We start from the raw sequence: 14,964 nt of genomic DNA, 5'->3' as shown, positions 1-14,964 counted from the left end.
GCTGGCACGTAGATATTTTTTTTTTTTTTGTAACACTTCCAAGCTGGCTGTTTTCTTTACTGTCCTTCCTGTCTAGAGAAGCTGGCTATGGACAGGTGAATTTCTTCTCTCAAAATTCTAGGATCTTGGAACTTAGATCACTATCCATATCTGCTTTGGATCTGTCCTGGAATAATTTCAGGGAACTGTTGCCTTGTTCTTGTAAACCTAATTGTTTATTCTGCTATCAGACATGTAAGCACAACCAGAGCTCCCAAATGCTACAAAACTTTCCTTCTCAGGCCATCTGCTTTTCCCATAGCCTCTGGTTCTGATGTCTGAAGTTACAGGTAAAATATAATTAGATAAGGCAATATGGGAAAAGACTTATTACTTGTAACTTCCTTAGGAAATCAAATTTGATCTTTCTTTGTGAATAAAGAATTTGATGCACTCATTTGTATTCTGTTCATCTTTTGCGAGTATTGCTTCTCTTTACCATGTGAATGTGCACCTGGGAATTTACTCCCACTGAACTCAATGACTAGAAACAAGATTCCAGTGAAAAATGTTCTGCTGCAAAATACAGTAGAACACCTACAGTGCTATTCAATAATAAATGTTGGTTCCCTGTGGTGCAGCTTGTGGGGACTGTGGCTCCTACAAGGTTTCTATAAAACAAACCAGTTGCCTGTTTGTTCAAGAATGCTCAGTTGTTGTCTGACCTGTCCTAAAACAGCTGAGAGGAAAAATACAGCTGAGTTTTATGAAGCTGTTGAAGCAAAAGTTTCATCACTTTTTAATTTTTTTTAAATTATATCTTTTGTTTGTTCAGACACTCTGACACTTCCTCTTTGAAGCATAGTTATATTTGGTGAGTATACCTGCCATCAGCATATACTCTGATGTGACTGCCTTGTGTTAACCTTTTGTTTAGTCACATTAATTACATCACATTCATTATAGAGAGGAAAAAGTTTATCAGTAGGATCTTCTGTTTCACTTAAATAATAAATTCCACTTAAATCCTGGATATATAATATTGCCCTCAATTCCTTGATATTTGCAAGCAAATAAGAATCTCTCCATTTTAGTCAAGAAAATTTCTGCTGTCAGATTCAGCCATCGCCCTCATATTGAAAAGCTGCTTCGTAATGTTACCATCTGTCCATTGTAATAAAAGATAGATCTGGCTTTTATACTCACCCTGCAATTTAAAAAAAGTATACCATGCAAGAAACAGTTCATACTAACTGACAGATAATTACCTCCCCCTTCCCTTAGATGATGCTTTGTTCCAGTAAAAGAAGAAAAAAATCCCAAAAATATTTTAACCAAATTATGTATGTTGTGTTTCTGATCTGTGATATATTTCAATCAATCCATTCTATATGCACAATCCTTTTATTTTTGAAATATTTCACTTATTGGCCCTAAAACTGCAAATCTAGGTATTTTAGATGGATACTTCTTAATGTCTCTTGCCCCCATCATTATTTTTCACAAACTGCAGAATTTTTGATTTCTGAAAGCTTTCAAAGAATGCTTTACTTTTTTTTTTTTTTTTTTTTCATTAGGAGGATTTTTCTGCTAGGACTCTCTTTCAAAGTCCTCTCATTTAAAGAGAAACAGCAATTCCCAAATACTTTATATCCCAACGAAAATAAGAAACGTAATGCATCAGACAGAACAGTTGATTTCTCCTTTTGTAAATGTGTGTGTTTGTCCCTTGAAATGGCACAGCTGATTTACACTTTCCACTCTCTTTTAACATATCAAGGAGGATGTACAATATATGGGATATATAAGGGGTAAGTACAATATAAGATAGGTTAGAAAATGTTAATTTTATTTCACATAAAATCCCATAAACTGCTTCCTTAAGTTATTTTTCTGTTTCCTTTACACTCTCCCATATTATTCACCTCCAGTATGTGTGAACACAAAGAAGACCTATTGTGAAACCCAACATGTAGATATTTTATATAAGTTAAGCTGGCTCTAGGTACGTAAGTTTTATGGTAACTTTAGATTTACATAAAACTCTTGATTTTCGTTGCAAATAGGGTGAACAAACCTCTTCCTCTTAAAATCACGTATATTTCAAAGATTCTTTTGATAAAACAGTGGATTCATTTTGAAAACTTGTTCTCCTACCACTGCAAGGGATTTTCCTATCTCCTGTATAGCTGCTGTTATCCCTGCAAAAGTATGTATAGGATAATACATTACGCAAACTTACAGCTTTCCAGCTGCATTATACATGTTTGCACATCCATTGGAAAATTTTTGAGATCCATCGGACAGGAAAGTATTAAAGTCAATCTGAAAGAACACAAAATCATTAAAATTATACAAAAAAAATTAAAAAGCCATAAACCTGTTCAGGAAGAATGCATGAATACAGTGGAAGTAATTAGAAATAGAATTCACGTTTCAATAGGAAGCTCTCAAAAAGGTCTATCTATATCAGCTGAATCTACTAAACTCCAGCTGAATACAACAACATGGAAAAAAATTTTACAGACTTTCAGAAAAACAAATTTTTCAGTAGGGTTGCCTAATTTACAAGTCTAAAGGGATGCAGCAAGTGCTGCAGCAGAATTATTGTACTGTTCCAGTATTTCAAATCTTTGGCATAAAACTTATCCAAATTTGCAAGCATTTCCTAACATGTCAGCAGCAAATCATGGTGGCAAAGTAGTTTTACTTGCTATTGTCCTAAAATAAGGTGCTTAAAATGTCAACACAAAGGTTTAAAGAAACATTTTATGATATTGATGGTAGACTGAAATACGCCTGTAGCTTTGAACCGTAGCTGTGCATCAGTGTTAGTCCTAATACTTCCAGTGAAATTCTCTGTAAATTATAGGGCAAAAGAGGTATTTTTTTCATTTTAAATAAATACAATAATTAATCTTTGGAGTGATACTTCTAAGAGGAATGAGAAAGAAGAATTTATAAGAGATAAAGGCATATTTTTCCTCTCCCTGGCCATATGTAGGTATTCATTCAGGGCCATGACTCTACCTTCATTTATCTGTTCAGTTGATAGAATGTCCTACAAATATCTAAGGACCTTCAGGTAAATTCCTTACATATAAGCCTGTTTCAACATGACAGTGCTCTAAACCCCCTCTCTTGTACCCATTCCCCTGTTTTAGGCACTGGGGCTACAGGGAAGTGAGCAGTAGGTGGCAATATGGCTGTATACTTCGTCTAACTTTTTTTTTTTTTTTTTTTTTTCTTTTCTGACCACACCTCCTTGATTCATTGTTGCTATAATCTCTGTTTAGCCAGCTCTGAGAGAGCTGCACAGGGAGAGTCTGTGGAAGGAAGTCAGACCCAGGCCCTATTCCTATGCTATTAAAAACAGTCCCAAATGCAGATTCTGGCTAGCCGGCTGGTAACACAGCAAGTCATTTCAGAGGCACCTGGGCTTTACTTTGTATTTCAGGAAATATTTTAGCATTTTATAGTAAGTATTCATTGAGTCAGGAACTGTAACCTCCCATTATTTTCTTGTCTCACTTGTTCCAATGCAATTAAGGGATGAGAAGACATTAAGGCATGGAAAAAAGAAGGAAGTTTAAAAACTTCTATTATTTTTTCCTTTTAATATCAGCATGCTAGCAATTAGGATATCTCCCCTTATCAAAAGGTTAACTTACTCAAATGCACAGAACAACTAAATTATATGCCAATGTTATGATTTATAGTCTGTTTCAGAAACTGTACTTAATTAAATCATGGCATCATAAACCTTCTGGCTTTATAAGAAACACAGGAGCTATGTGGTATTTGTTTTAATCACAGTCAATGTTTACCTTTATAATTTAATACTATATATTTGTCACTTTTGGGGTTTTTCACCCCATTTTATGTGGTCATGAACTTGGTTTGAATTATATTGGCTTGCAATGCAAAATTGAGTACCAGGGCCTATACTCTGTGCTGTATGCATTTGGAAGGAAAAGATCAAGGTAGAAAATTACCTGATTTGAGTGGAAACACTGCCAGTACCTCTTGGGATGACTCAGTCTGCAGATAACTGATTTAGATCTACTTTCTAATCAAATCCATAGAAGGAATCCTTTTAACTTGCTTTCCATCTGTTTCATTGTGACGCTGAAGATTGATTATGTTGCCAGAGTGGCAGACTAACCTCCTTTTGGATATGAAATGCTCAAAAGAATTTTAACCCAACCCTTTTTGCATGTGTAAGTTTGAAAAAGTGCTGCCTAYTCACACTGGAAGGAGGGAAGTAGGAAGGAGACTCTCTTGCCAGTGACACATCCATGCAAGTCATAAACATTTTCCTTTTCTTCAGTATACAAACTGTTTACAGATTCCTGATATCTCTTCAGAATCTAATTACCCATTATTTCAGTGTCATAAAAAGCAAAACACTAAGTGGACAATAGTATATTTATTCTGAAAAGAGTAACATTTGCACAAGTGAGTCACTGCTTCAATACAAACTCTATACTGTGTCTAGTGGAGAACTGGCATGCTTATATCCAATGTGTTTTTCATTAGATTGGGTTTTTGAAGATAATGGAAGAATGCCTGCTGATGTCTGTATTAAAAGGAGGATGGTGGCAAGAGAAGTGGGATAATTAGATGTTGTCAATACTTATGATTGCTGATTTCAGCCTCCCAAAACCTTTTCAAAAATTTACTTTCCAGTTTTCTCTCCAATGACTCATCTCTAAATGTTATACTTCCTCAAAGTAGGCCATGTTTTCATGTTGGAGTGCAACTGCAGTATCCAAAAAAGGGGGAAAAGCCTTGGATTTTCATGGCATTGGAGGCTACAAATGAAASTCCTATGTAGGCCAACTCAGATTATAACACTACAGGATTGTTTGTTCTGAGCAGTGTCCTAGTTCCTCTAGGCTCAGTACCTGTACTTTAAAATYGGAAAAATACTTTTCTTATTACTTTTACTGTGTGCATACCTAATGAGGGATCATCTTCTATTTTAGTATTAATGCATGGTAATGTTGACAAAATTCTGTATTCAAAACTCACAGATGATAGTTCTGCATGACTAGCAACTGAATATATGTTTTAGAAATTCGTAGTTTTCTTCTGAGCTTCTCTCTGAAAAAATCATTGGATTAGAGACTCACCTGATGGAATAAAGTACATTTCCATTTTTGAAAATCCGCAACAACTTATTATCTGTTGTAACCTCATGAAAGTTGGCACCTTTTTCATTAGCAAAGAACAAATCAGGTTTCCAAATTGAATCCAGCATGGATGGATCTAAATCTAAAGAGTCATCTGGATATTCACTGTATGCAAGGCGTGGATCATTCCAATTCTGACGGAGAAAGATGTTCACTCGGTAATCCTGAATAAAAGAGAAAACAAGCAAAGCTTTATCAAGCATAGGGATTTAGCTTTTATTTCATTTCTTAGCCATGTAATCCCCTGTCCATCTGTGGATGACAAAATAATTACTTAGCTGAATGCCAGAATGATACCTATTTATATTAGTAGGGATACAATGGATAAGAATAAAGATGCATTTCAGGGCAATTGAAAAAATCCTAAGATAAGGAAATCCAACCTGCATGCACAGCTTGTATAATTCCATATATCTCCAACCCTCTCACAAATTTGTCTTGAAATTGAAATGACAAGCATAAAAACAGTTTTATGGCATTATCTTTTTCTGCCTATCTTTCTAACTGCTGACAGGGGCGTTCCCACTTCCTTCTCTCTGTCACTGAGAATCTGTCCCACTGTAAGGGAAGTTAAATTATGTAAGGGAAGTTAAATTATTTTTTTCTCACTCTCTCTAATCCTTACATGTTTTAGACCCACCACATAGTGTGCCATACAGCAGTCTGAGGAGGGCACAAGTTCCTCCTCTCTTCAAATGAAGTAGAGATCATATAAATCTTTATGATTTAAAGGTCATCTTTATGATAAATTAGGTTAGTGACAAGTGGAGTAACCTTAATTTCTGCAGACAATCCTGTCTTAATCAAGACTGCTTTTATACAAAAGATGAATGGAGTGCTCCAAACTTCTGAAAGTCATTTTGGAACTGTGCACACATTCTGTCAGAGATATATTAATGGCTCTACACCTTCTTAAAACTACCACTTTGAAAATATTTGGTTTTAAATAAAGGTGAATATTAGCATACCATTACACTGCATTTAGAATTGAGACTGAGCATAAGTGCATAGGAACTATACTTTTATTGGTCATAATATTATTTCCCTCCTTATTTGAACTGCATTAATGAAAAAGATAAAATTAAAACAAAGATTGGTTAGCAGCATAAGGGGGAAATGGTTACGYGATACTTTTGAATATAAGAAAAGTAAAAAAATCACTTGAGTATTGTTAAAAAAGATGGTGAAAATTAGTTTTAACATGAAAACTTTTTGAGTCAGATTGGGAAATTAAGTATACTGGGCTGAGCAATACCATTTGGCCAAAACCTATGGCTACTAGYTATTATAGGTGAAACAAACTAGTTAAAACCTCACTGGTATAAAAATTGTGGGTAGTGTTAAAAATTCAGCATTTTATCAATATTGTTCTTAGCAAATTTGGAACATGCACATATGTAGTTGGAAGAATTATGCCAACAAATATGATAAAGGACAACAGGAATCTCAACATGCAACATCTACTCATGAGAAACAGTTTTTCAAATCTTCAGCATCCTGCTGTTTTGATCAATTTAATTACTCAACTTGAATAAGGGTAGCCAAATACGCTAAAAATATGCTTACCAAGTACTATGAATTGTAAATATTGCAAATCATAGAGAGAAAGTTCCAGCAAAGAATTTTACATTCCTATACCGTTACATATTTTTAAGACAAAGAAAGTAAGTGGAAAAAATATATCTGAAGAATGAAATTAATTCAGATTACTGTTTCCAGAAGACAAGAAAAAGGCTCTATGACCAAAAGGAAGCATGCAGCATTAAATGCATAGGATTGGTTAATCTATTGCTTTATTTCAAGAAATAAACTGGTAATTAATTTGTTGAAACACACCCCAACCCCTTTCAGGAAAGATGAAAGACATTTTCTCTCTTTTTCATCATGGGTAGTGATAGCCCCAAAAGCTGTAAAATGGGAACTTGTTGGTATTTTTCATAATTAGCACCATGATGTGATGAAACTAAAGCCAGGGATTTGTACTTTACAGCTGTAGAAACAAGCCTGTATTTTTGTGTGTTTCTAAGGAAAGACAAAATTCTTAGCCAAGAATGTGCTCACAGAGCTATATTTTGTATTCAGTGCTCACAGAACTATATTTTTGTTGTCTTCTAGTAAGAGAGAATGTTGACTCCTGAAATACCCTCATTGCTTTGCATGACATCCCAAACAACATGTAGTATTAGTTTCCATTCCAGATTGTTGTATAAAATCAAAAGGACAGGAAAAAGAAGGATGTAGGAGCAAATGATGGCTCCATTGCCTTTCCCAGCATGGGCAATTCCTGCATTGAAGGAAGCACTAGCTCTACACCTGAACCACTGGGTGGGAGCACTGCAGCTCTCAGGACTTTGCACTTCAGCCCAACCCAAGCTTTATTTTTAAATTGCATAACTTGAGGTATGTCTATTTACTGTATTTTCCTCAGTAGGATATGAAGAGTTTATGGCAGGATTAGTTGTATGTCTTCTCATATGTGTGAGACAGAACAGGAGAAAAATGCATAGCAGGAAGTCAAAATGAAAAAGAAAAATGGAGGATTACAAATGATGGAATCCTTTCAATATTATATTGAATTATTCTGTATGTCACTATGAGTAAAGTTTATTGGTTTAAATTGTTTCCAGCTTTTCAGATGAAAATAGTCCTTGTTAAACTTCTCACTGAAGCAACTGGAACTATTTTTCATTGTTCACTCCCTTGAAAAGTCTGACTTAAATTGGCTCTCACTATTCACAAAAAACAAATTCTAATCTGTCAAAAGAAAGAGATATATTTGACCACTATTTTATGAAGGACAAGTATTCATCATMTCAGTTTATAATTACACATTATGAGCACAAGGCTTAACTGCTTTAAACAAGCAGGGTTGTTTGATACAAACACAGACACTAAAATCAAACTACCTAAACTGATTTGTTATCCTACAAGAGGTTCCCTATTCCCATGTGCTATTTCCTTGAAAGAATGACTCCTAATTCAAATAACTGTGACAGGAAAGTTCCTTGAGGGGAGGGAGAACTCATTTAAGTTGTTGTGACTTCCACAGCCTCATCTGTAACCTCAAGGCTGTCATTGTCTGAACAGCTGCTGTAACCTGGCTCTATAGAAGGAGTGCTGCATGGGTCTGCACTTACTTTACCGTATTTCAAAACCTCAGCCACATGCTGAAACTTCTTAGAGGATCAGGATGCTGCTCATCTGCTTTACAAGGCTCAATAAAATAAAAATTGGAGATCAGGTAATCGCTCTTTGCTGTCCGTGCCAAGGCTGAGGCCACTATGGACTCCAGCACTAACATTTTGATGAGCAATTTCCTGAACACAGTGAAATCTGAGACACTTAGAGAATATTTGGATTTCTACTTCATTATACTTGTACAGATAGAGCTACATTACTATAACACAGAATATAGCTTTATGGAGACCTTCGCATAAATCCTCAAGATCCTAATTTCCTTATTCTCAGAGTTTCTTTAATGCATTTTTAATATGCACTGCTTGTGGAATCTTCCTACATCAGAGAGAGAGGTTCCAAAATATGCCTCTCATTTGAATGTATTGAATTTGAATATCACCTGCTCTCATAATTTTTCTATGTTGTTATTTGAACCAAGTTTTCAGCATGTCATGCATAAATTACAGAATGAACTCTGATGCCATTCCAAATACTATGGTAATTTTGCCTAATATATCCTTCTAAGTGAAATCTGGACTTTTCTTTTGTATAATGTAGTCAAATGATTCTTCCTTCACTTGTTTTAATTCACTGAAAAATTTTAACATGGAAATCTTACAGACTTTGAAAGAACAGTGTTGAGAGTAACATAAGTCACTATAATAAATATTGTTCTTGTGGAAATTTTTTTCTTCATCTGTTAACTATGACAGTTGTAATGAAAGCTCATTGTCACTGCTGTGCAAGAAAAGCTTTTATGTTGCAGTGCACATAAAGTGCTGAGATTTTCTAAAGTTACTGTCTCAGTCTCTGAAAAACAAGCAACTTGACATACTTTTGATTGCTGAGTTGACTGGTATAATTAGACAGGATGCCTTGTGGCATAGCAGTACTTTGTGGTAATTCCGTTTTAAATTTGTTCACTGTTCTTAAGCACTGTAGCTGCATTAGGTAATTAATTACTTTTTGCAAATTGATGGAGTTTTCTAGTTTTCCTTTACATAGGTGAAAATTTCAGACTGAACCAAAACCGATTCAGTTAATAATTTCAATACACAAGTTTTATGAAACTTCTCTATTATAGAAACTCAAATATTTCAATTTAAGTTAGCCACTCAAATTGTCAAGTAATTTTCCATGCAGATTACCAATGCCATTGCAAAATCAAAGTAAGAGAAGAACCTTGAAATTCACATTCACATTTGAGAAATGCAAATACAGTTTTTTGTAGTCTGAAGGACTCCCTTGTATTTCCTCAAGCTTAAGAGCTGGCATTCTATCATTACTGATATTTATGGTTCAGCCTCATCTGTTCAAAAGAATATGCAAAAGAAGGTGCAGGGAAGGATGATACAGGACTGGACAGGGTAGTCAATTCTTCAAGAGTAGACATGAAAAGCTGCATTTCATTAAATTGATAATTTAAAGGACTCGTAATATGACTTAATTGATCACATGATTGCCTTTTGTAAACACATCAGAAGGGAGGAAACATTTTAAATCTAAGGACAAGAATATTCTTCTTAAACTATTAATAAATTTAGACTGAACTGAAATGGTTCATCTTTTTCTTATGTTAACGAATATTGGTGATATTTTGATTGGTCTTATTTATTGTGGCAGGTAAGGTGATTCTTTATTTTTTATTGCATCTTTGCACTATTACCAGTACTGTGTACAGTTCTGGTGTTCCCAGCATAAGAAAGACATGGAACTGTTCAAGCAGGTCCAGAGATGGGCCACAAAGTTGATAAGAGGAAAGGAACACCTCTGTTACAAAGACAGAAGGAGAAAGTGGGGGGTGTTCAGCTTGGAGAAGAGACGGTTGAGTGAAGAAATTCTTTACTGTGAGAGTGGTGAGGCAGTGGAACAAGTTACCAGGGACACTGTGAATATCCCAACCCAGGCAGTGTTCAAGGCCAGGTTGGATAGTCTAGTGGGAGGTGTCCCTGCCCATGGCAGGAGGGGCTGGGAATAGATGATTTTTAAGGTCCATTCCAACCCCTTAACATTCCATGATTGATTACAGGTCTGAACTGCAGCAAGGACAGGAGTGCATATACCTATGCTGTTTGGCAGTTCAATTAATGTGTGAAAACCAATTGCAACAAGCTCCATGCTCCACCATTAACTGTCACTCATTAGCTGTCAAAGATTTACCATAGCAGCTAAAGAGAAATTAACTGTGATTTAAATCAATTGCTCAGTACTTAAGTTTAATTGACACATTAAATCTGTGTCAGAGTACTAAGATTTGATTAATCCCAAACATCCCTGAGAACATGCTTTTCTGTTCTGAAGAGCTGTAGGGCATTCATTACAAGAAGCAATGTAGATATACTGTTGATTATGATAAAGACTTTGTCTGGAATTGAGAATCCTTCTTGGTGATCTGCTAATGGCTATTTCCACAGGTGGAATCTCTCCTTCCAGAACTGATTTTGGCAGTGGGTGAAACTAAGGATGGCATTATTGTTCTGATTGGAATTACAGAACCCACAGAGAGGCTGAGAGCAACTGCAGTACTGTACCCCTCCCTCAACAAGAACTAACTTTGCAAATTTTCTAGAACCACATGATCCCTCCCTCAGATAGCCATGTAATCATGGATGTACCTTAGAAGAAAGTCTTGCAATTTTTGTTTCTAATCCTGTGACTCCTGCAATTTTACTGTATAAGGAAAAGAATTCAGTTCCACACAAAAACACATGGAAAACTTTCCTATCTGGTCCTACCTGAAGTTAGTTGGCTCAACACTTTGTTGGTGATTAGGATCTTTAGATTTTAGCCCTTGAAGGCTGAGGATGAGCAATAAGACCTGTTCAGTTCCTGGATGAAAGCTCTAAGCCTAGCCTAGTTTGAAAATTGTGGGTGCTCCCACTCCCTTTATTAAGTAGGATAGCTCAGATGAGAGATTTAGGTGAAGACTTCATTGCCTCTGATCTCAGGAAGATTTAAGAAATTATTTAAGCTATTCATAAAAGACTGTTGATGGATTTGGATAAACAGCTCCTGTGAGGAGCAGATTTTAAGGTGCACATTAATATTTTTAATATATGGGGGGTCTTTTTGGGTTTTGGGGTATTTTGTGTTTTGGGGTTTTAATTGTTTGTTTCTTTAAGTTAGTTTTTGGGGTTTTAGTTTGGTTTTCTTTGTTTTTCATCCATTTCAGAACTACTGTATTCTGGTGGGTGTCCTGTGAATGGTTTGGTTAAAGTTATATTTTAATTTGCCCTAATGCCTTTCACAGTTTAACTCCAATAACTATCTATCAATAGTCATACTGAAGTCAATAGAACTAGAACTCACTTGGCAAAGATGTGTCTAAAACTATTATTTCAACATTGCTACCTGTTATGTCAGACCTCTCAGACTTCCTCAAAAAATTAAAATTCAGAGTTCAACAAATAAACTTACACACTGCTTCTGCACCAAGTGCTCTTTCTAGGTGTGCCACCTACTTTCATATTCTTGGATTCTGAAGTGGTATGGATTCTGAAGTGGTATGTTAGCATTCTGGCTGGCATAGATGAATGTTTCTTGTTTTATTTTCTTCTGGGATGAGTAACACCTCACTTGCCATCACTGCAAATGACAGAGGATGAGAACCATTCTGAAACTTCTTCAGTTCTGTCCTTGCCTTACTGAAAGTATTGGGTCACTTACAGGATGTTTATGAGCTATCACATCTTTTTCATTCAACCCATAACTAAAAGAAAAACACAGTCAGTAGTTTCCGAGAGAAATCCTTGATTTTTGCCTTACTTTCTCCCTTTATTGTAAAACATTCAAAAGCAGTAGAATTCAACAACGTGCTGCAATATTTACTTATTTTCCATAGGTTTTATGGCTAAAACATTGCAAATGGATAGATTTTATTTGTTTTAGCATTGAGTTATTTTGTTGAATTTATAATCAGTAGCAATACTGGATTTTAGTTTCTATGCTCATAAATAATAATCAGAAGTCAAAGGTAGTTAATATCTAGGATATTAAAAATATTAATTATAATACTGACAAACTCTATAATAATGTTTGTCACAGCTCCTACTGCATGTCTTGGAGTATTTATTAATTAAAAACTGAATATGCTACTTCCATATTTAATGGGAGCTGCGTGCTTCCAACTTCTAATGCATTGCACTAAAATCACATTTTGCAAGTTGTTCAGTGTAATTGTTTTTTCAAGCTTTAGCTCAGGGGCTTTTAATATGTTTGCACTTCCAAGCAGCAGTATGAGGGATTAGATGAAAAAGGACATGACAATTACATGAACAAACAACATACACTAAGCCCCTGTCTTCATTTGGTCCTTGCCATGTTCTCAGTTGCTAAAAGATTCTGGGTTTGCTTCTGCAAACAAATTAGGTGTCCCTGAAGATGTGTCCCTAACAGCAGAACGTACTTCTTGCTAAGTGAAAAGTTAAGTTTTTCTGAGATTATTCATTTGTTCATATATTTTTTTTGGTGCTATATATTCCATTTTGTTATTAATGCATTTTATATTAGCACTTAGTTTCAATGGCTGGTTTCAATGAGTGACTGAAGGGATTAGTTTTAGAAAGCTTTACTGAAAATATGCMTTTGAAATCATCCTCTGTTTCATCTCCTCAGGGACATAAAACCAGATTAGATCAAATACAACTTGGCAATTCCATATTAAATTTCCCTGCTGCCTTCCTTGTTCATAGACAAATATGACATTGTCTAGAATGAGGTAAAATAAGGTAAAATAAGGTAAAATAAGGTAAAATAAAAGGTAAACTAGGTCAATTCCCAGTTAGCAGGGCCTGCTAACTCCCATCATCTAAACACCTGCTAAAGTGAGCTGTGAGAAGGAATATATTTCTAACTTTAAACAAACTTGATCAGATATGAATTGACCTTAAATTCATTGATATCCATGAAATACACAAAGATGTCTACCATGTCATTTTCATGGTTTTGCAATGATGCCATGGCAACAAAAAATTATAAATGYATTTGAACTGTACCAGTACTGAGGAGAAAGGGAACAATTTTTTTGTCTACCCAAAGACATCATCTAGTGACATTTTCAAAAGCAATAAAATATTCTGCCTTTTGGCTGCTGGTTCAAAAAGATGCATGTCTCCTGCAATCCTGTGACATGTCTACCTTCCTAGATAACTCAGGGACTCATAGGGATTATTAAGGCCACTAAATGCACTCAGACAACTAAATAAAGCTTTAACAGACACTAACGCCTTTCAGTATCAATTTGCTAACCTGTTCCTTTCACAAAGAAGTTAATTTTGTGAACCCATGCACATCGGTCTAGATGACAAGTAAGGGAGAAAGAATAGGCTTCCACTAGGTCCATGATGAAAGGGGTAGAAGTAAAGGTTAATCATTGAAAAGGCAATCCTAATCTTACTTTAAAAGACCTCAAGTACTGTGGTTTGTAATACTGCAGCAATACCAGAACAGCAGTCACAGTCACAAATCTGAAGAATTTTCCCTACATTTTGCTAATCTGGGAAACAGTCTTTTTACCTATAAGGTCTAGGATAAATATTAAAAATTTGAAGTAAAACTATCCAAAATTAATTAAATAATTTGCCAGTATAACATCTAAATATATACATTGAAAACTTGTCATTATATTTGTATATAGTACCTTTATATATATATATATATATATTTGTATATAGTATCTTTATATCTATATATATACACACACAATATAGAAGACCTGCAAATTATATATTTAATATATTCAGTTTTCTGAAACTGTAAAGCAGCCAGTTTTATAACATTCACAAAAATAAGGAAAAATATATTGTAAACAAAGGAACTAACAATGGCTGACTAGAAGCATCAAATTTACGGTGTTCTATTCCTTCAATCCTACCAGGAGTTAAGTAGCTAAACCCTCATTCAATTTAAATCTTTCAAAAGAAGATAGAGGATCAAAAAAGAAGATTGTGAGAGATCTCACATATTGTAGTTTACAATGTTTGTAGATGGAAAGCAAACTAGAAATCTTCTTTAACTAATCCTGTTATGCCAATAAATTAGCTTGCATATGTTCCTATACCTTTGCATTTTGAAAATCCATTAACTGAAAAAGAAACCTACTGACTGAAAGATCAGGACAATGTAAAGACTGCTTATTTTTTTAAAGCAAGGGAATAAATTCAGATTCCCCAGGAGTGCTTTTAAAGATTATTGTTTCATCATTGAAAACAGGTAAAGAAGAAATAGTGAACACCTACTTTGGCTCAGTTATATGTGTTCAATATATTTGTTTTTAATTCACCTGCAATATCTTCATGGTTGCGACAAAGTTTTAGGTCAGTATCTATTCACATTGCCTTGGTTTCCAAAGAGAAATGCCTTGAGGAGGTGGCTGCCTGTTTCTCTTTTTTTTCTGGGAAAGAAAGACATGGGATTAAATTTTCTCCCAGGCAAAATTAAATTTTAAGCCTAGAGGCTTTTAAGTTGCGACCTTTCCAAACTGTGGAGAATTCTGCAGATTGTTTGAGTTGAGGCAAAGTTAATTTATTTCCCCATGGTTGGTACAGGACAACATCTTGATTTGTGTTGAACACAGGGTTGATAATATAGCGGTGTTTCTTTGTTATTGCTGAGC

The 14,964-nt window shown here is 35.0% G+C and overlaps 1 protein-coding gene across 2 annotated transcripts in view; it reads right to left on the bottom strand.

The window, feature by feature from the left end:
- Positions 1–14,964, bottom strand: part of GLRA3 (glycine receptor alpha 3) — a 77,557-nt gene that overhangs the window by 26,123 nt on the left and 36,470 nt on the right. For both annotated transcript variants that reach the window (XM_057376277.1, XM_057376278.1), the window contains 2 exons: positions 5,115–5,338; positions 2,222–2,304 (listed from right to left, as the gene is read on the bottom strand). In XM_057376277.1, coding sequence (XP_057232260.1) covers positions 2,222–2,304; positions 5,115–5,338 — 307 coding nt within the window. The remainder of the gene's footprint in view (positions 1–2,221; positions 2,305–5,114; positions 5,339–14,964) is intronic.

The sequence above is a fragment of the Malurus melanocephalus genome, unplaced genomic scaffold (genome assembly GCF_030028575.1).
Source record: "Malurus melanocephalus ecotype Western Australia unplaced genomic scaffold, MMel_1.1 scaffold_276, whole genome shotgun sequence".
Taxonomy (NCBI): Eukaryota; Metazoa; Chordata; class Aves; order Passeriformes; family Maluridae; genus Malurus; species Malurus melanocephalus.
The sequence above is the reverse complement of the archived record's forward strand: the minus strand, read 5'-3'. Positions and strand labels throughout refer to the sequence as shown.